This window comes from Thamnophis sirtalis, unplaced genomic scaffold (assembly GCF_051295495.1).
Source record: "Thamnophis sirtalis isolate CommonGarterSnake01/CBP01778 unplaced genomic scaffold, rThaSir2_p1.2 scaffold_3, whole genome shotgun sequence".
NCBI lineage: Eukaryota > Metazoa > Chordata > Lepidosauria > Squamata > Natricidae > Thamnophis > Thamnophis sirtalis.
Window position 1 is genome coordinate 31916511 of NW_028261383.1, and position 23856 is coordinate 31940366.

General features: G+C 44.7%; 1 protein-coding gene across 1 annotated transcript; it reads right to left on the reverse strand.

The window, feature by feature from the left end:
• Nucleotides 1–5913: 5913 nt before the first annotated feature.
• Nucleotides 5914–23183, reverse strand: LOC148047847 (E3 ubiquitin-protein ligase TRIM69-like). Its single transcript, XM_087708168.1, has 5 exons — nt 23168–23183; nt 22865–22895; nt 8877–8892; nt 7761–7816; nt 5914–6565 (listed from the first exon to the last, which is right to left on the reverse strand). Exons 1-5 carry the CDS (start codon nt 23181–23183, stop codon nt 5914–5916), a joined length of 771 nt encoding a protein of 256 aa, XP_087564294.1.
• Nucleotides 23184–23856: the final 673 nt, after the last annotated feature.

A 23856-nucleotide genomic window follows, 5' to 3' on the forward strand; every position in this document is an offset into this window, starting at 1 on the left:
CATTTTCCATTTTTGGAGCCATTTTCAGGCTGTTTGGGGGGCACTTTTCAACCTCAAAATTGACTCCAAAACAGCCTGAAAACAGCCAAAAAACAGGCATACATGCGCTGGGCAGCTGGTCTTCACTTTCTGGTGCTCGCCATGCGCACATGCATGGACATTCCAGTTTGGGCACTTGGTGCCAAAAAGGTTCGCCATCACTGCCATAGAGTCTCCTCCTGGCATGCCCTGCTACACCCCCCCTCCGCCAAACTGGAAGCTCCTCTCAAAATTGTGGTGCGACTGGCGACAGGGAGCCTCAGCAGAGGAATGAAAGAGCCACATGCGGCTCCAGAGCCACTGGTTGGTGACCTCTGCTCTATACAAAAACACAATACAAAGCCTGTAGACACCACTGCATAGGACACATAGGGGGGAACCAGGAGCCCAATGAATAGTCAAGAGACCCAGTACCAGCTCCGCCATTTCATTTCCCACCAACAATCTTGGGGCAGAGCATATTCCAACAGGGTTGGTTTGGGAAACGATCAAAATTTTAGATTTAAATTGATTTAATGTTTTAAATCTCAATTTAGCCAGATTGAAAAAAGTACAAGAGAATGTTTAGAAACCTGGGATTCTAACCAAAGCACTTTTTTAACAAAAAAAAAAACCTACATACAGATTTAAACCTAGAAACTGGACTGCCATCTGTTAGAAATGAAGTAGGGCAGGGATGTCAAACTGAAGGTCCGCGGGCTGGATCCGGCCCACAGAGTACTTAGGTCTAACCCACAGGGCCGCCCTGGAAACAGCAATGGATCGGCCCATGGTGCCTCTGCCAGCGAAAGCATGCGGTTCTTGCAAGCTCTTTTTTTGGCTGGGATGGCCTCCTGCAACCCTCTGCCAGTGAAAACGGAACTCTGTTTTCGCTGGCAGAGGGTTGCAGGAGTCTGCCCCAGCCAAAAATGGAGCTTGGTAGCGCTGGCAGAAAGCTTGGGCCACCACAGGTGCCCGCCTGACATGACTGAACTCAAGCTTGCCGTGTCCACCATGGTCACACACACATACCCAAGGTCAAACACAGCCCTGATGCGGCCCTTAATGAAATCGAGTTTGGCACCCCTGATTTAGGGTCCACTTGGAGGGATGGGGGACTTGGATTAATGACCTACAAGGTCCCTTCCAACTTTGTTAATCTGTATCTGTATCTATCTAGAGACGCACCAAAAGATATTACCAAAGACTTCCTAAAGGTGGTTTTCCAAAAAGACAACTGTGCTTTCTTCCGTTGCCAACCAAACAATCTCATTTCCTCATCTTTTGTACTCTTGATCTTGCCCTCAAGGGAGCAATGTACAACCTCAACACCTATGGTACCGCAAACCACAGCAGATGTAAACCTGGTGTGTGTGTGTGTGTGTCTGTGTGTGTGTAGTCAGTGTCACAACCCTGGTATGCCCAAATATGGGAGGGAGTATACTGCTTCCCTTTTCTGTCTATCGGCTCACTCTGGGAGCCATCCAGGCAGAAAGCCATTTTTTAATGTCGCCTTGTTACATTTGTGTGCTGATAAATAAATAAAGGGAGACTAGTATAGATCTATTTCAAGCTATTTAGCTCTCATCAGCTAGCCATATCCTTACTGGGAGATTATATATATATATATATATATTATTACAATATCACTTCCTGTAATACCATCACAGGAAACACCACTATTCTTTTATTCTGACCACTTACTGTGATTTTTCAGTCCCAATTTTACAACTTTTGTTGTGGCACAACACGTTATTCCCTATAGGACGTTTTTGGGTTGGAAGTAAATGCTTATATATATATATATATATATATATATATATATATATATATATATATGTATGTATGTATGTATGTATGTATGTATGTATGTATGTATGTATGTATGTATGTATGTATGTATGTATGTATGTATGTATGTATGTGCGTGCGTGCGTACGTGCGTATGTGAGTACGTGCGTACGTGCGTATATGCATATATATATATATATATATATATATCACTGTCACATGAACATGGGGCACTGCAAATAGCCCGCAATGGTATAGAGAAGTGGTGTCACACTCAAGGCCTGGGGGCTGGATCCGGCCCACAGAGTGCAGAGATCTGGCCCATGGGGCTGCCCTGGAAACAGTGAAGGACTGGACCACAGTGCCTCTGCCAGCAAAAACTGGAGCTAGGAAGCCTGTTTTTATTGGCAGAGCACTTGGGCCACCACAGGCGCCCCCAACATGAGTGATGTAGATCTGGCCATGCCATGCCACCCCCCCCCCCAACGTCAAACACAACCCTGATGCAGCCATCAATTATGTCAGTTTGACACCCATGGTGTAGGATCTCCTGCTTGAGAAAGGGGTGGACTGCAAGACCTCCAAGGTGCCTTCCTACTCTGTTATTCTGTACTTCTCTAAATCTTAGATTTCCCCCCCCCCCTTGCTTCCTGGTTTCCAGGATTCCTTTTCAAGGAACACATAACCAATACATCTGTTGTGCAGGGAGATATGGCACGCACAGCATGGCCCTAAGCACCTTTATCCCCAAATGTGCCCAGTAAAAGACACTTAACTCCCCTTCAGAGATATTATTCCATAGGGGGAGAGGGAGATCATTCAGTTTTATAGAAAAACCAACTGATAACCTGGCCCTGCCCTGGTATTTATTTACCCCAACCCTCCTTCCATGAACATTGCTGCAATTTGTAATGTTGGATTTTCCCCCTTACCAGAGGGAGCCCTCTTGTGGAACACTATGAAGTTGTTACCATGGCAACTCCACAACACTGTACAGTAGAAGCCATTTTAAGGCAGTATGATAGAAGCCGTTTTAAGGCACAACAGGCTCTTAATAGAACGTACACCCCGAGGGGTGTTGGGGTGTCTTACCCTCACAGTATTTGTTTCCAGAGGGTAAGTAATCTGTGTACCAAGTTTGGTTGAAACTGCTCAAGGCGTCCCAGAGTTATGCTGGAACACACACACACACACACACACACACAGACAGTGTCATTTATATAGCTAGATAGATTTTGCATCATGCTATGTACTCAGAGACCTGGCTTGTCACAATTTATGTTCTGAAGAGATTTCTCCCCCTTTTTCCAATACTAGGGCCGTTATTCCTTTATCGGATCTTCTTGCTGATCCCTGGCATCATGTTCCTGATGGGGCTGGGAATGCTGTGGGACTGGCTGATCAAAGCCCGCAGTCGCCTGTGGACCTCTGAAGAAGAGCAGGCCGCTAACCAAGTGATCCAGCATGTCATCCCTCCCTTGGATACGACTGCCCGCCTGTGACTGTAACTCCGCCTTTCTTTCCCGTTCTTTAAAGAGGTGATGCCAATGTGACCCGGCGCTCATTTGCTCTCGATCTATGGCTTGTAAATATCTCTTTTCCTGCTCAAACTCTGGTTTTTGTTTTGTTTGTTTCAGAGGTTTTTAATTAATAAAGAGTTCTAAACCAAACTGATTTCGAGACTGGATAGTGACTGCTTTTTTGATGTTTGTTGCTGGGGGAGAGGGGGGTGATGCAGGGCTATCGGTGTCACTCCAGATTAGGTTCCTGTGGTAACTGAGGCATGGATGAGTTGCTGCCGGTTTTACTACCGATTCACAACTCATGTACAATGTGTGCTGCGCATGCATATGCACACATGCGCTGTTCAATATAGGATGTGCAGTCACTAAAATCCAAAATGGTGGCGGCGAGGGAACCGGTTTCAGGACGTGGCAGGCCTGGATTACTGCCGGTTTTGCGGCAGGCCGAACCAGGCCAAACTGGCAGTAACCCACCTCTGAACCGAGGGCCAAACCATCTTAGAATCTGTGAGGAGGAGGTAGCCAGGATCTTTGGATTAGGTAAGAATCCAGAAGAAAGTATCCTTGACCAATGGCAGTTGAGCGTCTGCTGAACACAATCAGAGGATGGGGCTCAAGATTCAGGGGAAACACACACACACACACACACACACACACACACACAGAGGTTTTTGTCAAAGAAGAATTATGTTCCTTTCAAATTATGTGGCTTTGTTTCCTTTTCATTCCTCTTCAGGGTTGTTGTTGTTGTGTAGTACTGCACACTAACCACTGTGCCACCACAGCTCATTAAGAATAGAATAGAATTGAATTGAATTGAATTGAATTGAATTTCTTTATTGGCCAAGTGTGGGCACTTTATTGGGCACACAAGGGATTTGTCTCCAGTGCATAAGCTCTCATTATATATACAAGCAACAAGTGATAAATCATGACCATAATTCTAAAATACAATCATCATAAATCATAAGATACAACACTCAGTGATAGTCATAGCATACAAAATAAGCAATCCACATAAATCATAACAGGATACCTAAATAAAGGCAATCAACATAAACCATAAGATACAATCAACAAAGTTACAGTCATAAGATGCTAAAGAAATAGATAATAAGAAAGAAGAGAAGGCTAGTAGTAACACAGCCCTACTTGTTTGACATCCCAGGGCATAAGACAGTGTTGTGGGAATTAGTTGTCTTGCAAAGTGATGGCATAGGGGAAACAAATGTCCTTGTGTCTAGTTGTTTTGATGTGCAATGCCCTATAGCCGTGATGGTATATGTGTACTGCAAGTGGCAGGCAGAGCCATCTCTCTGGGCATGCTAGCTGTCACCCATTGCTCTTCCAGGTTCCGTCGCACATATGCGCACCAGCTAGCTGGTCTTTGTATGCGCAGGAGTGCTGGAAACATGAAGCTCAGCTTCCTGGCATGAGCATGCTTGCCGGGGAACTGCTCTTCCAGTTTTCAGTGCTCCCGTGCGTGCACACACGGGGAGCTGCTTTTTCGGTTTCTGGCGCTCCCCCCGCTCCGACTCCCCCACACGCGCTCCCATTTCAGCACTCGGTGCCGAAAAGGTTCGTCAGCACTGCCCTTTAGCATTATAGGGCGATGAGCATTAAAGAGTGATGAGGAAAACCATCACTTGTTGCAGGTATAGACACTTCCCAGGGTTTGAATGTTTGAACATCTCTACTAAGGTCTTCCCAACTAAGAACAGGAAGTATGGCTTAACTTCACTGTTTTTGCCTGCAGTGGAACACATTGAAAGCAGGTAAAAATCTTGCACCACAGGTGGACAGAGGCAGCCTCCACCCTCACTGCGGACAATGGGTTGAGGAAATTAAGCACATGGGAAATAGAAGGTGAAGTTGAAAGCTACACTTCTCTGCGCCTAGAACAAGGGTGTCAAACTCGATTTCATTGAGGGCCACATCAGGGTGGTGTTTGACCTCAGAGGGCTGGATGGACATGCCCATCATAGGCATGGCCAACTCAACATCACTCGTGTCAGGGGCACCTATGGTGGCCTGGGCAGGGATGGAGGAATCCACTTTTGCTAGTAGTTTGTTTTGCTAGATACTCTGTCAGTGAAAACAGAGCACGGGGCCCCTGCACGGGCCTCCTGCAGCCCTCTATCAGCTAAAAGGGCCACTGCGCGCAGCCCTCCTGAGCTCCACTTTCACCAGCAGAAGCACTGCAGTCAGTCCTTTGCTGTTTCCAAGGCAACTTCATGGGCCAGATCTAAGCACCCTGCAAGCTGGATCCAGCCCCTGGCCTTGAGTTTGACACCACCGGCCTAGAACAACTTTCCTGCTCCACAATAATCAGGTCCAACCAGAGGTGGGTTTTTGCTGGTTCGCCCTGGATCAGGCAAACTGGTAGAAGCGGCGGTGGGAAGCTCTGCCCATCCATCTGGACACTTCTGTGTATGCGCAGAAGCATTGCACAAAAGCGCACGCCCAAGCAAACTGGTTGTAAATTTAATTGAAACCCACCACTAGGTCAGACCAATTTAGAATCTCCAAACGATTGCTTGCAAAGAGGGAATAGAATGGGATTTCTCTTAAAACAGCCATCCTAAGACACCTCAATGTTTTCAACTTTCACCAGGCTGTTCTTTGCAGTGCTACACCCTGAGCTAAGCTCCCACACCGAGAGAGGGTAGCCGCTTTGAGTGCTGAGAAAGGGGAGCAGCTCTTCGTGGAAGCACACTTGGAAGGTGTAGAGGTGGGACATGCTGCTGCTGTTGTAAAAAGAGAGCTGCCCTCCTTCAAAGTCCAGGTAGACCCCAACTTTTTCCATCCTCCCACAGACCGAGAGGGCCGTACGGGGCTCACTCAGAGCTTGGTACTCTCCCGCCTTCAGCTCAATAGCCCACACCCCTTCCTTGGGCAGAAAGTTCAGCTGTTTCTTACGCTTCACAGACTTTTTGGCCGTCCCCACTATCCAACCGGGGCTGTCCCCAACTTGGATCTCCCAGTAGAAGCGCCCAGTGGTAATGCCCTTCCGTCCCACCACACATGGGGTGGAGGTGAAGCGCTCCATCTTTCGCCGCCAAAACCGTCGGCCAGGACTGAACTTGACTCCAGTGGCTTCTTCCACGAGGACCAAGCTGGGATGAGCTGAGTTGCAGTCCAAAGTGATGCTTGCAGGGACTGGAGAGGGAAGATGGAAAGAATTCAGAATGAACAAGAGTGGACGTGTGGCAAAGTTATTGCAGGAGTATAAACTGGTCCAGAAAAAAATTAGACACAAATGAAGGTAATATTAGCCAGCTGTTAATAAAGCTACTGCCATCCTCAATATGTCTGAAGCTTCCTTTCTCTCTTTTAGCCCAAACTATATGATAATAGGGTAATTAGAGCAATTAAGCAACTACATTTGGAAGAGTTAGTGGTAAATGGAAACCAGGCCATCAAAGAACATGGTAGCTCAACACCATCAAAGCTGACACCAGTCGGAGCATAGAAGAACTCAGAGAAGCAGTGCAAGATTGGAAGATGTCTATCATCATTACAGATTGCAGATTAACAGAGTTGGAAGGGACCTTGTAGGTCAACTAGTCCAACCCCCTCAAGAAGATCCTACACTATTTCTGTCAAATGACTGTCTAGTCTCCTCTTGAAAGCCTCCAGTGATGAAGCTCCCACAACTGCTGAAGGCAAAGCTGCTCCATTAATTCATTGCTCTCACTATCCGAAAATTCCTCCTTATTTCTATATACAGAATCTCTCCTTGTTCAGTTTCCATTCATTATTTTTTGCCTGGCCTTCAGGTACTTTGGTAAATAGATTGACCCCCCCCCTCCTCTTTGTGGTAGCCATTTAAATATTGGAAGACTGCTATCATGTCGTCCCTGGTCCTTCTCTTCACTAGACTAGCCATGCCCAGTTCCTGTAACCGTTCTGCCTATGTTTTAGCCTTCAATCCCCTAATCATCTTGGTTGCTCTTCTCTGCACTCTTTCTAGTCTCAACATCTTTTTTATAGTGTGGTGACCAAAACTGGATGCACTATTTTAGGTGTGGTCTTACTAAGGCTTTATAGAATGGTATTAGTACCTCATGTGATGTCAGCCTCTGCTTTGCTGTTGCTTCGGCTGCCATGAAACGGGGAGGGAGGGCATGGTATTTGGGAGGGGTTACTTTTTGTGCTGGAGGAAGGTTCTGAGAGAGATGAAAGAAAAAAAGGAAAAAGGTACAGACAGACAAAAGGAAGGAGAGAGAGAGAGAGAGAGAGAGAGAGAGAGAGAGAGAGAGAGAAAGAAAGAAAGAAAGAAAGAAAGAAAGAAAGAAAGAAAGAAAGAAAGAAAGAAAGAAAACACATGGCCGGCAAGCCACTCCCCCCAGGGGACATGGCCGGCAAGCCACTCCCACAAAGGAGGCCACACCCACAGAGTAGGTTCAAAAATTTTTTGAAACCCACTACTGGATTGGGCTCACATTCAAATTGCCAGAGGAGAAGTGGATGTGGATCAACGGCTCACCATTAAACCAAACACTGTGAGTATTCAAACATCCAAGGAAGAAACCTTCTATAATTTTTTTTTTGTGGAAGAAAGTTTTTAAAAAGAACAGAAAAGTATATTGCAGATAGTATAGATATTAAATGTCTCTATGGAGTCTAGAAGCATCTTAGAGAGATTATAATATCAGCTTTCATTTCTTGGTGAAGAAACCCTTTCAGTACAACTGTGAAAAACCCTAAGCCAGAATCCATGGCTTAATTTCATTATTTTTGCTTTTCTGCTACTGTTAGAAATCCTTTCTTTATTGATTCACATTGAATGCTGCCCAACCCCAAATCACTCAGGGGTGTAATCAAATGCAAATACCTTTTTTAAAAAAATGTGAGAATAGACAATAATAAAAGAAGTCAAACATGACAAGAATGGACAGGAATGAAAAGAAACTATGGGAAAGTATTTGCACAGGTGGTCGGGCCTCGCCCTTGAGCTTCCTGTTCCTGCGCAAGAAATGTATTCTATTTTATTTATTTATTTATTTATTTATAAAATTTATATGCCGCCCAATCCCGAAGGACTCCGGGCGGCTTACAAAAAAGAGAAAAAAATACACATAACGAAAACATAACGAGAGAATTTTTTTTAAAAAAAATAGCAACATCTCATGCATTCATTCTAATCGGGGCTGGACCTCAACAGTGAGATCAACAGCCCCAGGCCTGCCGGAACAGCCAGGTTTTTACAGCTTTCCTGAAGGCCATGAGAGTGGGTATGGTCCGGATCTCTGAGGATAGCTGATTCCAAAGAGTCGGAGCAGCCACAGAGAAGGCTCTCCTCAGGTTCCACCACAAAACCGCGAAGCCCTTATCTGCGCCGACATAAGTGCGGAGGGCAAATCCGCGCCGTTCGAAGCGCTAAGGAAAAACGCGACCCTACCGCGATGACATAATCGCTGAGGGCTAATCCGCGCCTTCCGAAGCACTCAGCACCCTAAACCTAACCCTAAACCTAACCCTAAACCTAACCCTAAACCTAACCCTAAACCTAACTCTAAACCTAACCCTAAACCTAACCCTAAACCTAACCCTAACCCTAACCCTAACCCTAAAGCAAACCACTAAACCTAATCCTAACCCTTACCTTAATTTAAATCGGCTTTCTGCCGCCGCGCTGTTTTAAAGCGCCCTTCTGTCGCCGCGCTGTTGTCGCGGCGGTGATAACGCATGGTGATGATGTCGCGGCTTTAGCGACGCGGTTTTATCACTGCTATTTTGACGAGCGCGGTTTTGTCGTGCCACGCTCTCCTCCGGGGGCCCGCCAGCTGACACTGTCTGGCTGACGGCATCTGAAGAAGGCCCAATCTGTGGGATCTTACTGGCCGCTGGGAGGTATGTGGCAGTAGGCGGTCTCGAAGGTACGCTGGCCCTAAGTCATGTAGGGCTTTAAAGGTAATAACCAGCACCTTGAATTGCGTCTGGAGACCAATTGGTAGCCAGTGGAGCTCGTGGAGGACAGGTGTAACGTGGGTGTACCTCGGTGCACCCAATATCGCTCGTGCGGCCGCATTCTGGACTAACTGCAGTCTCCGAATGCTTTTCAAGGGTAGCCCCATGTAGAGCGCATTGCAATAATCCAGCCTTGATGTGACAAGGGCGTGAGTAACTGTTTGAAGTGCCTCCCGATCCAAATAGGGCTGCAATTGGTGCACCAGAGGAACCTGGGCAAAGGCCCCCCTGGTCACAGCCGATAGATGATGTTCCAGTTTCAGCTGCGAATCCAGGAGGACCCCCAAATTGTGGACCCTCTCTGAGGGGCGCAAATTTTCACCCCCCCCCCCAGGGTTAAGGATGGACTGTCTAAACTGTCCTTCGGGGGCAGCATCCAAAACCATTCAGTCTTATCGGGATTGAGCACAAGTTTGTTCATCCCCATCCAGATCCTAACAGCCTCCAGGCATCGGCACATCACGTCTGCCACTACACTGAGCTGGCATGGGGCAGAAAGATACAGTTGAGTATCATCTGCGTATTGATGGTACTTTACCCCGTGCTGTCGCATGATCTCACCCAGAGGCTTCATGTACAGGGCGGGGCATAACCTTTTCCTAGGGGGTCACAGCAACACTTGTAATAACAACACAAATAATTCATACACCATTCGAAAGCCCATCAAAAACTGAGTTTATTGACACGATTTAATAGTCAGTATGACCACCATTAGCCCTTCGAACAGCATTCAAACGAGGTGGATAAGAACACAACAAATCTTCAAACAGTTCCGTTCGATTTTCCAGATTTTTCAACACAGTTTCCAAATTCATTCTCAAAGTTTCAACCGAATATCGATTTTGACCTTGCTCCTGAATCATCAGAGCTTCCACTTCATCCTTAATTATGGCCCCAATGTTCTCTGCCAGATTGAGATCTGGCGAATTTCCCGGCCAGATGTCATTGCCCCAAAATTCGACATTGTTTTCCTTTAACAATTGCTGAGTCGCATTTGCACGCATGCAAGGAGCTTTGTCATGAAGAAAGACAGCCTCACCAACCACCAAGACATTGTCTGGATCACTGAGAAATGGAATGACATTCTCCAATAAAATTTTCTCACGGAAATAACTGCCATCCCAGGATTCCCCTTTATCCTTCAAAACCCAATGCAGTTTCTTGGCTGTGAAAATGACGAAAATCCCGATGCAAGTCGAAAGGCAATGCATTTTATTCTGTCAATGATCCTTTGTTCTTCCGAATCGAATTTTCCAGCCATTCTTAAAGCAAATTTAACATTTAATAGCTCATTCAATTCAGTTTTTTATGGGCTTTAAAATGAGGTGTCGCGGAAGTTGTAAACTGCTGTCGATCTTGCTGTGACCCCCTAGGAAAAGGTTATGCCCCGCCCTGTAGATGTTAAATAGGAAGGGGGACAGACTGGTTGTCAGACTCCCAGGGGGTTATGCAGGGGTCATAGCTAACTTTGTAGGCTGTCTGTGTCCCAGGCTTGGTTGAATCTTGCTGGGTGATGAAGGGCAATTCCTATTTTGCCTGAATGGTTTTGCCCTGAAGGATAATCCCATCACCCTGGAGCTGAAGGTCTTTTGTCTTGTAGATAGGCTGGCACCAAAGTATCTGCTGGGGGCAGGGAGCTGGGGCTGAGTTTCTGTCTCCAAGAACATGTTTCTCAATTTTTCATTCAGGGAAATATAATATTCTGCCTTTTTAATATTTCCTAAAATATTTTATTCTTCTAGGACAGGGATGAGTGCTAACTTTCTACAGCTCGTTGACTGTTCCTAAACTGAAAACACTTTTCTCTTTCCCTTGTTAGATCTCAACCCTTAATGGCTCACTGTGGTGCTATAAGAAAGAAGGGAGTTGCATCTGATTTGTGCATTGCAGACCTTACATGGATTTGTCAAAAACCATCTGTATTCATCTGAGAATTTGCATGCATAATTTTTTTAACCACCCCCCCCCCCCTTGCAAATGTTGGCTGCCTTTTCAAGCAATGGCTCTTCCATCCCAAAGCGAAGAGGTGCTACTCAAGGAAACAACTGCTAAATCCTCACACCAGCCAGTTGTGGGTGAGAAAAAGAGCATAAAAGGAAGAGACTTCCAAATGAAGAGGATTTTTTGAGATCCCCAACAAATAAGTAAGGCCATAAAAAAGTCAGTAAAAGAGTGCTGTCACAGTTAAATAAATAAAAAAAAGTTATGCCTGTATTTGTATAGATAACTTGTCAAATCTATATAAATAAAAATTTAATGGCTGTTTGTTCAAAATCGCTAATCTCCAAAAGTTCTTCATTGATTGCTTTGAAATTTTGACACAATGTTGCATTCGAATACGCAAATGTTTTTATATATGTATATTACATAGATGTCACACCTGTGACAGGTAAAAACATGATTTTTTGTAAAAAACATGCTTTTTTGAAAACCAGCACCATCTGGTGGACGTAAAAGCAACACACGCTATACTAAATATTTCATGATTCCATTTCAATGTTTCCAGCGCCATCTGGTGGATGTAAAAGCAACACACGCTATACTAAATATTTCATGATTCCATTTCAATGTTTCCAGCGCCATCTGGTGGATGTAAAAGCAACACACGCTATACTAAATATTTCATGATTCCATTTCAATGTTTCCAGCGCCATCTGGTGGATGTAAAAGCAACACATGCTATACTAAATATTTCATGATTCCATTTCAATGTTTCCAATTGCATTGTTATATTGAATTTTCATAGATTTCAATTTATTTTCATTTTGATTTAATTACTTTGTGTGACATTGCATTGGAATTGAGCTGTGTCATTTACCATAGCATTCATTTAGTGAGTATAGTATATTCTGAACAGTTCGGCCTCTCTCCAGCTTCGTCCCAATGGTCCCTTTGTATGTGTGGCTGGGCTGTGGCCGCACCCTTCCCCCTTTCCGCCCCTCCTCTGATGAGCTTCCCCCTCCTCACAGCGAGCCAGCTACAGCCTCGCCAAGGCGGCTCTGATGGGGCAGTGGCGGTGTTGTCAGCTTGAGGTGCAGTGGGGCTGGGGCGGCCTCTGGGTGCCCCGTGAGGCAGCACACTGAGGACTTCTCCACCTCCAAGATCCTGGAAGTCTCACTCTCCCGGGCCATCGACTTGGGGGAGCCCAAGCGCAGCTCCTCCGAGGAGATGCTCAACAACTTCCATGAGACCAACAGCCCCAGCGCCGTCTCCCCCAACCAGCCTCGCCCGGCCCAGCAGCCTCGAGTCCTGACCAACGGCAGCACCCACCCACTGCCTCACTACGCCCAGACTGGACCACAGCAACGCATGGCCGGGTACAGCTAGTAAAAAATAAATCTGTGGTTTCCTTTTGAGATGTTGTAACTATTTTTACTGCATTTATTTTTATGCCTCACAATGCACAGCATATTCAAGTTCAGATTTATAATTTCCACCTTTCTTACTCTTCCCCCCATTCATTTCTGAGGCAGAAAAGGCTTCTTCATAGACAGGCCTGTAAAGACACATTGAGAAATGCTGGACTGTAATTCACCATCCGTTCTACTCATTGTCTATCCATGAAAACTAGGATTCTTAATTAAATAAATAATCCTTACTTATTGTCACCCATCCCTTTGATTAAAAATAAATCAAAGCTGTAGTCCTTGATTTACAGCCATTCTTTTTACAACAGTTTGAAGTTACAACAGTGACTTATGACCAGTCCTCATCCATATGGCCATCTCAGTATCCTACAGTCATATGATCAAAATTCTGGATTTTGCAACCAGCATATATTTATAATGATTGCAACATCCCAGGTCATCTGCTCCCCATTTAAGATCCTCCCGAGGGGCTTTTGACAAGCTAAGTCAATGAGGGAAAGAGATTCGCTTAGCAATCATTGTGGTTTGCTCAACAGTCATGGCAGAAAAGGTAGTAAAATTGGGCGCAACTTACTTAACGACTGCACTGCTTAATAATTGAAGTTCCAGTTGCAATTATGTCTTTAAATCAAGGACTATGTTTAATTCTTCTGCAGCACAGAAGAATTTGAAGAGGCATGGATGTACTAGTTGGACACTGTGTGTCCTATATGTAATTGTAGGAAGTTATTTTTGAATCAAAAAAAGCCCCCATAGGAATCTTTAATCATTTATTTATTAAGAAAATTTAGGCCGGGAAAGAACCACATACAATATTTCAAGAAGCATTTATACTTTATTTGATTATATATATATAAGGAACCACAAGCTAATTAGATAGGAAACACATATTGTCTGTGGAGCAAAGAAATTGCTAAAATACGCTTTTTATTTCCGCTCATTAATGAACATAAGCAATTTCAGCAAAGTTTATTAAAAGAAACTATTGTAATTCCCAGAGAGACCAGATCAATTTCTTTTTAAAGACTTGTTGGTGTCTCAGCTACCACTGACATGTCTTTGTACACTCAGCCGTATTGTCTCCCAATTCACACAATTCAACAAAGGAGTTTTCATCAAGATCAGTTATGTTAGCGTGACTAACCATATGGTGTGTGTGTTCAGGGACTGGGAAGAGTTAGGATCAGAGGTGGAATTCAGCCAGTTCTGGCAGGTTCTGGAGAACCAGTAGCAGAAATTTTGAGTCGTTCAGAGAACCAGCAAATAGGCTGGCCCCGCCCCAGCTGCCTCCCAGCTAATCTTCTTTTGTTGCCCTGAACAGGAGAATGGAGCTGGAAAGCAGGTTAGTGGGGTGTGGAGGGACAAAGCCAGAAAAGCACTTTTTAAAACCTGATCTAGCTCTGCCCAAATGGAGAACAAACAATAAAGAGCTAAGCCATAAAGAGGCAGAGGGAGGGGGAAGAGCTACTGATGGGCTGTTAAAGCAAGGTCATGGCACACACTTGAAAGTAAAACTGGAAGACTGTAATTGTGGGGTTTGTCTCGCAAGAACAAAGAATGCTTATCAACAGGAAATATGCATGTGTAAAGCTTGTAGCAATTATGGGTAGTTAGAAAGCTGATAAAAGTAACAAGAGTTAGATAACAGACCTTGGCTAAAAGTTAGGAATAGAGATAGCCGGCAGCAAATGAAATGTGTATTAGATATCTCCTGGGGCATTCATTAGCCAAGGGTTAGGAATGAGACAGCCATAGACCAATAGAACAAATTGTAGAATTATTACTAAAATGTTTATTAGAGGATATTTCTTATTATTTCACCTTGTCCCACCTTCTCCTTTAGTGAAAATGTATAAAGCTTATTTATTCCTTTGTTCTTGCTTCTTGTCCTGTTGACCAGGAATCCTTTTCCTTGGAGTACTCCAATAAAAAGCAATCAGAAAACCTGCACCTCGTGTCTGGCGTCCATCATTCGCTTTGGCACCAGGCTCAGACCTGAATTGGGACAACACTACTTTGGCTAGTCCAGCATATCATGTTTCACAAGGTGCACTGAGAACAAACAAAATGCAGCTGCTTTGTGGGTTCAGCAAGAAATCCTGCTCTCCTTCCCTTCCCTTGCCTCCTGAATTCTGCAGATTTTTCAGAAGGTAAGTGAGGAATTGTGAGGGATGGATGAGGAATATGTGGAATAAAATGGGGAGCCATTGGGGATCTGGCAGGGCAGGATGGGGGGGGGTGTTTCATCAATAGCAGTCTTCCAATATTTGAGGGGCTGCCATAGAGAGGAGGGGGTCAAGCTATTTTCCAAGGCACCTGAAGGCCGGACAAGGAACAATGGATGAAAACTGACCAAGGAGAGATTCAACTTAGAAATAAGGAGGAACTTTCTGACAGTGAAAACACTCAATCAATGGAGCCTCAAAGCAAGATAAAGGGGGAATTTGGGCTCTTATCATTCTTTTTTTAAAAAAGAAACTTTATTGGTTATACATTTTTTTAATAAGACATACAAATACAGCTTTAAACATACAAACCCTCCCCCCCACCAGTTCACAGCCCAACATTTTTTTTCTTCCTCATTGTTTAGTCTCTAACCAGCATCTTCTTGTTACAAAATTCAGGGATCTATTACAATACCCATGTTCACTTTTAGTTCCCATTGTTAGCAGCTGCTATTTAACTTTCCGCGTTTTAAGTCCCTGCTGTTCTCCTTGTCGCCCACATATACCATAGGTTCCAGCTACGATAATGTTCCGTTTCTCCTTTGTCCCTCAACCAACCCGTCATTCTGTCCATTTCTGCACACTCATAAATCTTTTTAATTATGGCATCTTCCGATGTTGTTGGGCGTGTGGAAGAAGTGATCTGGTGGAGGTTCTGTGGGGACCCAGAAGAACTGTAAAAAGGATCTTCAAAGCACAGTAAGGGCGGGAATTTGGGCTCTTATCATTCTGAGCCTCTCAATCTAGGATTCTTTGCTTCTCATGGTTTGGGGAAGGGGGGTGTATTAGTATTTGATTTTTAAAAAATGCTTTATATCAGCCAGAGTCACATTGTTTTCATAGTGGGGGATTATAAATCTTGCAGAAAAACAAACAAGTAAAACTTGGAAACTCTATTAGGACTCTACATGGTGGCTCAGTGACTAAGGCGCTGAGCTTGTCAATCAGAAAGGTTGGCAGCTCGGCTGTTCGAATCCCTAACACCGCCTAACAGAGTGAGCTCCCGTTACTTGTTCCAGCTTCTGCCAACCTAGCAGTTCGAAAGCATGTAAAAATGCAAGTAGAAAAATAGGGACCACCTTTGGAGGGAAGGTAACAGCGTTCCATGCGCCTTTGGCAGCCACATGACCATGGAGATATCTCTGGACAGCGCTATCTCTTCAGCTTTGAAATGGGATGAACACCGCCCCCTAGAGTCGGGAATGACAAGCAAAGCTGTTACTGAACAGAGCTTGGTTCAAGCCAGAAAAATAAGATAGCAAATGGAAATCTTAATAAAAATCTTTTTAAAAAAGAGTGCGCATAGCTTTGTGAAAAGAAGTGGTGAAATAGGTTGCAATATGGTGTTATGGAAAGCCGAAGATGATAGTTGTTGTGGGTTGATGGTAATAGGAACGGATATAATATTGAACAATCTAAGATAGTACTTGTAAGATGTATACTTTGGGTTACCTGTAAAGAAAAAAAACTTTTTAAAAAAAAAAAGCTTTGAGATAAGAAGCATTGGAGTACAGGATGTGCATTACCTGGCTCCACACAGCAAAAGGCCGAGTCCTTTCTCATTAAATAATTCACTGGAATGAATTGATTGCATGAAGCCAAAGGGTCATTTCACAAATTTGGTACGTCCAGGAGATGGTAGACTAAACATGGGCATCAGTATTTCTTAACCTTGAAAGCTTTAAGTAGTGTGGCTAGAGAATTCTGGGAGTTGAATCCACATATTTTGCATCCATGAAACGTATGACAACAGTGCCCACACTGCTGTTGTGAAAAAAGATTGTGGATAGTAGATGGCTGCAATGTGAAAGAGAAGGGACAGTCCAGCAAATGTTTGAAAGGTTCTATACTCATGCTCTGACTTGTTCAGCACTGTTGAAATCAGAGAAATCAGTTGCATAAAAACAGATGCATGAAGACTAAAATCACAATGTAAGATTGGAAAAATGGATCTCGAATTGTTGTGATCCTCCAAAATAATAGAAATCCCCCCCCCCAACTGTCTCCTGGCAAGAGAAGATCTCCTGGGAATATTTTGGAAACTTTCAGTGAAAAATCTGAAAAGGTCAAAGTAGGAAATTCTCCATTCTCCCGGAGCAGCTGGTAGCAGGAGGAGAGCAGGAATGGCTGGGAGGGGGGGAGCTGTGTCATCAGCCAAGAGTTTGTTCATTTACGTTAAGGGTCAAAAGTCCAACTCCTTTTGGCGCCAATTTGTTGGCGCCAATTTCTTACTGAACATTAGTTGACTAGATTGTTTTGTATAGGCAGGCTGCAATCGAACACCTGGTCCTGATTCTTCCCATCTGAGAGCCTGACAATTGTCACAGAGAAATAGCAGCTGACTTGGAAGAAAGGCAAGCTGTCCAAATGGAGGCTTAAGAAAAGACACTTTCTCTTTGTGGGCACTGATGACAAAGAATTGACCCTTCCTTGCTTGAATTTTCTCGGGGGTGTGGCTGAAATGATCTTTTGAAGGTAATTTGGGGATTCAGAAGGACTGTAAAAAGGATCCTCAAAGCAAGGTAAGGGGGGCATTTGGGCTCTTATCATTCTGAGCCTCTCAATCTAGGATTCTTTGCTTCTCATGGTTTGGGGGAGGGGGGGTGTATTAGTATTTGATTTTTTTAAAAATGCTGTATATCAGCCAGAGTCACACTGTTTCAGTTTTTTTTGGGAGGGGGGCAATTAGACAAAGAAATAAGTAAAACTTGGAGAATTCTATTAGGACTCTACGTGGTGGATCAGTGGCTAAGATGCTGATCTTGTCGATCAGAAAGGGCAGCAGCTCTGCGGTTAAAATCCCTAATGCCGCATAATGGAGTGAGCTCCCGTTACTTGTCCCAGCTTCTGCCAACTTAGCAGTTCGAAAGTATGTAAAAATGCAAGTAGAAAAATAAGAACCACCTTTGGTGGGAACTTGGAAGGTAACAGTGTTCCCTGTGCCTTTGGCAACCATATGACCACAGAGACTTCTTTGGACAGCGCTGGCTCTCTGGTTTAGAAACAGAAATGAGCACGGCCCCCTAGAGTCAGGAACAACTAGCACATATGTGCGAGGGGAACCTTTACCTTTACCATTTACTAGCTAAATGACATTAAATAGGGAGTAAATAATTCACTACCATAAATTGATTGCATGAAGCCAAATTGTCACTTCATAAATTTGGCATGTCCGGGAGATGGGAGACTGAACATGGGCACCCTAGATCAGTATTTCTTAACCCTGAAAGCTTTAAGTAGTGTGGCTGGAGAATTCTGGGAGTTGAATCCACGCATTTTAAAGTTGTAAGGTTGAGTTACTGCTATAGGTAGAGTTCTTTCTGTTATAGTTGTTGTTATAGTTGTTTCAAGGCTTTAACCTGCTTAGGTGGGAAGCCACTCAGAGTCTGTTTATGCAGAGACTAATCTTTGGTAGAAGCAGCACCAGCTTTGTTTCAGATTACCGTCTTTCAGCAGAGCAATTGTCAAGCGTGAGCAAATAAGGAAATCCAGGGAATTCAAATGAATGTAAAGGTTTGTTGCAACCTTAAGGTCTCCAGAAGAATTTGAATTAGTAACTGCCAAATCAAACTGGCGGTAGATAAGAACCAATGGAATTCAAGCTGGGCTCAACTTAGATCTCTTAAGAGCATGAAGGGACTGATGCAGGGATGGGTTTCAGCCGGTACGGACTGGTACGGGCATACAGGTTGGTGAAATTTAGCATGTCTTAGTGTACCCGTTCTTCCGGAGGCCCCGATAAGCCCACGTGGTGTGTGCTGCCCTCTTCTCTTTGATAGCCACCTCGTTTCCAATGAAGGTGGTGGGGAATCCATGCAGAGGGAGGAAATTGCATGGATTCCCCACTCCCTTCATTGGAAACAAGGCGGCTGTCAGAGGAGAGAGCAGCTTGTGCCTGTGGGCTTGTCCAATGAATCCTTGCGTCCTGTTCCTTCTTCATCTGTTTGAAGAAGCCACGTGAGGTGCGTTCCCTTGTCTTTCACAGTCACCTCATTTCCAAATGGGGGGGGGGATCCATGCAGAGGGAAGAAAAACATGGATTTCTTCCACACACACCCCCCAATTGGAAGTGAGGTGATTCCAACAGCTGCGTTTTGCCTTGAAACTTGCTGTCCCACAAACCCAAAGGAGACATTCTGCCAGCAGTATCTCAGGTGCTCCCACCCTTAGCCGGGAGGGACTAAGGACAGCTGGGTGCAGTTTGGCTCCTCCCGGCTCCCCTCAGATCATCGGGAGGCCTCACAGGCCTGATGGCTCACGTGGCCTGCGTGCTTCTAGTGGGAATGGGAAACACAGGGATCTCAATGTAGCAGGGAGCTGGCGAGGCTCTGCACAGCCAGCGATGACTCCAGAGCCCATCCATGGGGGACCAGGGGGGCCTTGTCCTTCTGAAGAGGACCTGCCAAAGATGGCCTGTCCTCGTAGAGGGCAGATGTGGTGGCATCGGTCTTGGGATGTTCTGCAGAGCCCCCCAGGGAAAAATGCCATTGCCAGGTACTTTTAACCATATATTTTGGTCCTATGACTTCAAAATGCTGCAAAAAATCATAAATGCAGGCCAGTTGTTGAGTGTTTCAAATGTGATTGGGACACTCAACAAGGTGACCATTGTGTGTGTGTGTGTATGAGAGAGAGTGAGAGACAGACAGACAAACAGAGAAGAGAGACAGAGAGAGGGCGGGAGGGAGGAATGGAGGGAGAGACAGAGAGACACAGACACAGACACACACAGAGTGAGTGATTAGTTGAGTGAGTGAGTGAGTGAGAGACAGACAGACTCACATACACACAGAGAGTGACACAGAGAGAAAAGGAGGGGAGGGAGGCACACACACACACAGACAGACAGACACACACACATGCAGAGAGACAGACAGACAGAGAGACAGAGGCACACACACACAGAGAGTGACAGAGATGGGGGAGGGAGGAGAGAGATACAGAGAGAGAGAGAGACAGACATAGAGAGAGAATGACAAAGAGAGACAGACAGACACACAGAGAGAAACAGAGAGAGACAGAAAGAGAAAGAGAGAGAGACAGAAAGAGAAAGAAGGAAAGAGAAAGGAAGAAAGAAGAAAGAAAATGGAACAGAGAGAGAGATGAAAGAAAGAAAGAAAGAAAGAAAGAAAAAGGGAGAGAGAGACAAAAGGAAGGAAGGAAGGAAGGAAGAAAAGAAAGAAAGAAAGAAAGAAAGAAAGAAAGAAAGAAGGAAAGAAAAAGAAAGAGAACTTATGACCACAGTTGAACCCAAAATTTTGGTTGCTAAGCAAGAGTGTTGTTAAGTGAGTTTCACCACATTTTCCAAGTTGGCCACGCCCACCCAGTCACATGACTGCCGAGCTATTCCCACAAAACAGGCCACACCTACAGAACAGGTTCTAAAAAATTGGAAACCCACCACTGGACTGATAATGCATTTCACTCTTCCCTCTGGTTTCAGCCTAGTCGTCTCTTACATCTGCATCACCCACTTCTTGGTCCCTCTCCCCTTCCATGGGGTATTCTGTGCTGCTTTCCCCTTTTCCAGCATTGTGTTTTTAAAGTCCAAGTTCTCAGGGCAGAAGGGAAGCAGTTTCAAAGGAATCCACCTCTCCCTCATCTGAAGGAGCTGGCAAACCAGGTGGTGGTTGCAGAAACTCAGAAACAACATTTAGAATGTCCCTCTTCTACCCTGTTCATTGAAGGCCAGATGTGGAAGGCCCATTGTGAGTGCTCCACCTCTTCCCAGAGCAATCCAGAGGGGCTGGTTAGCCTCTTCCTTGACAGGTTCCTCGAGTGAAACTGGACAAGGACTGGGAATTTGGTTGGCTGCTGTCCTAGGCCACCAAAAGTCTCTTCTATGCAGAGTTTTGAACATGCCCTCCATGCTTGTTGTTTGATTGTCATGGCAAAGCTGCAATACTCCTGTGATTAAGTCCTAGTGCAGTTGGGCAGCTCCCAACCTCTCGGTGGCTGGTGGTGATTGTTGAAGCCGAAATTTAAAGATTGTAGGATTGTTGTTAAGGCTGGAGATCTCTTGAACTAGAGAATATTCCGTAATATTCCAGACAGCACATCTGGCATGAAGTTTTTAGAGCCCAGGATGTATTTAACATAAAAATCAAAATGTGAGAAGAACTGGCTCCATTTGATTAGTCTGGGCAAAAGCGGTTTGGATTACTGCAATTTGTGTATATTCTTGTGATCAGTATTGACTTCTACGGGAAAGCCTGTGCCTTTTAAGAAGCATCTCCAGTGTTGGAAAGCTGATTTAGTAATAAGGAGTTCTTCATTAAAGATGTCATAATTCCATTCTGGGGCAACCAGGGCTCTGGGAAAGAAGGTGCATGGCAGAAGTATATTCTCTACAATAATATGTCAGTGATATTCTGTGCAACAATGAGTAATACCAATTTCTTTTCTTTCCATGCAGCCTGAATCTTGATTTCTTTTTCTAACAAAGACAATTATATCTTGGAAGATGCAAGAAAACATTAAAGGTGAGGCATTCAAGTTTTTCTTCCACCTAGCTGAGAAGTATAGAAAGCAGGACAAGATTAGAGAAAAACTTAACTAATCCTTTGACTAAAACCATTGGTTTCTCTCCTAAGCAGCGACATCACAATAAGTAAGGCAGGGATAAACGGAAATAGCAAACTTGGGTGGGTAAACGTTTTGCTCTGCAAAATTTGGAGACGACTGGACTCAAACTAGAATTAGGGAGAAGTGAGAGGTAGGGTTGTTTTCTTCAGTCATTCTTGGTTCTCAAGGTAAGAGTTGTACAGGAACCAAATATTTTAAATCTGATGAACCAGGAAGAGCATCTGAGAGGACTCTTCCATATGATCTTCTAAGCTTTAAGATGCTCATTGAGTCAAAGTCAAGAGACTTTCACAACTGGGATTCTGTAGTGGGATGCAGTGGTGGGTTCTCGATCCCGTTGCAACTGGTACGCTGTGACGGGGCCGGGAACGTCCACCATGTGTATGTGTGCTGCACACGCATATGCATCACCACCCTGTGATGCTCCAGCTGCTTGGCAGAGCGTCGTGCAGGCACCATACACTTCCTGCGCATGCGCAAATGGCTTGGTTGGGTCAAATACAGGTAAGGAGGACGGGCGGGTGGGCCCTCCGAAGCACCGTACCAGAACAGTACCTGGTGCTCCTAGCAGGCACTGGTATGCCCATACCGGGGCGTACCGGCCGTAACCCACCACTGGTGGGATGTCAGTTTCAGATAGAATTCAGCAACAGATATACAGTATCTGTTCATGCAAAAACGGAGATTTTCCAATGTACACTAAAAAGCCCCATGGAAATATCCCAGATGTATCCCGATGTTGTCATATGACTTGAGCACCGTCCCCTAATATAATTACCTGAAATCTTGCAAGATGATCAACACTCAAGAGATTTTTGGCAGTTACCTTGAGTTCTGCCTGTGAAGGTTCAGCTGTGGAAGACTTGGGGGCCTTGTGAGGTTTCAGCTACTTAAAATATGTGTTCAAATTGTTTTGACCGGGAAAGGCAAATAGCCCTGCTTGGGTATTGGGGGGCGGCTTCTTCCTAAAAACACACCTCTATGTATTGTTTTCTGCTTTCCAATATTGGTAGATGATTATTCTGGATGTTGTGTTTGTTGGACTCCTGAGGTGGCAACTGCATCTCCTTCTGGAACCTCACCCAAAACCAACATTGCACCTTTGGTGAATTTCCCATGTCACCTTCAGGACAGAAACCCTCCCACTGACTTTTGAACTTGAAGGCCACATACATCACACTCCAGGGCTGGGCTTCTGTCCTTCTCGGAGGTGCTCTTGCAAGATTATCGGCTCTCATGAGATAGGAAGCTCTTCTTGAGCATTGGCGGCAGTGTCTTCCTAATAGCAAAACTGGATATAAATATCGGTCTGTATTGTCTTCTGTCTTCCTTTAGGGGGAGCAGGAGCAGAAGGAAATGATGAATGTCGTGAACGTTTCACTGAGGCGCCAACTGGACCACCTTCTGGATGCCTTGATGGCATTAAAAACTTTGGTAAAACGAGACACCTACCTGGGACTCTTTGTAATCCCTGGGGAGGGATGGGAATGTAATAAGAAAAAAAGTGGATAAATCTCCGCTAAACTTATTGTATGTAAAAACCAAGATGCTCCCACCCACTCCTGGTTTTAATGAGAGGAAGTTGAGGTTGTTTTTTACTTTTGAAAAGAAAACTCTCACATAAAGCCGACTTTATGCCAATATTTACACCAACATTGAAGCTTTGGTGTGACTCCCATGTCACCTTGGTATTTCCCCATTTTCAGGGCAAAAACACTGCCCCTTCTTCTTTGGTAGTTGCAGGTAGAGAGGGAAGTTCTGATTGTCCATCTGAGAAAAAATGAATTGGTGGTAATACCTTTGTCACAAAGTACAAGATCTGATTAATTGCTGTAGTGCTGCAGCAGAAGATGAGGAAGTTGAGTTATTTTACAGCATTATAACTCACTATTGTGATATTAAATTTTCAGACGTGGACCTAGCACTCTCACAATTGTTGCCAGCTTTATCTTCTGGCAGGGCTGTTGGGCATTGAAGAGCAATGGGATTGAGACTGACTCTGTGTCACCCACAAATGTGAGAAGGATGCAGTTTATTAGCCACAACAGATCCATTTGATTTCTTCTGTGGGGAAAGGAACATGAAGGCCACACAAAAAAGACACCAAGTCTTGGCTTCTGTGCTCCTCAGAGGTGCTCTTGGCTGCCTTCTTCTGTTGTTCCTTGTGGAGGGGAGGGGAGGGAGATGAGAGACGTTCAGGTTTATCTGTGGTGGGATCAGCAGGTGCAAGTCAAACCACAAACATGAACTGTCATCACGGGCAAACACATCTGTTTTTCTCCAAACAAAAGCTCTCCAGAGGTTTTGGGCTTCCCTTCCTAATTCCACTGCCTGATAGTTTTGTCTGCCAGCTGGAGCATTCAAAGCCAGAAG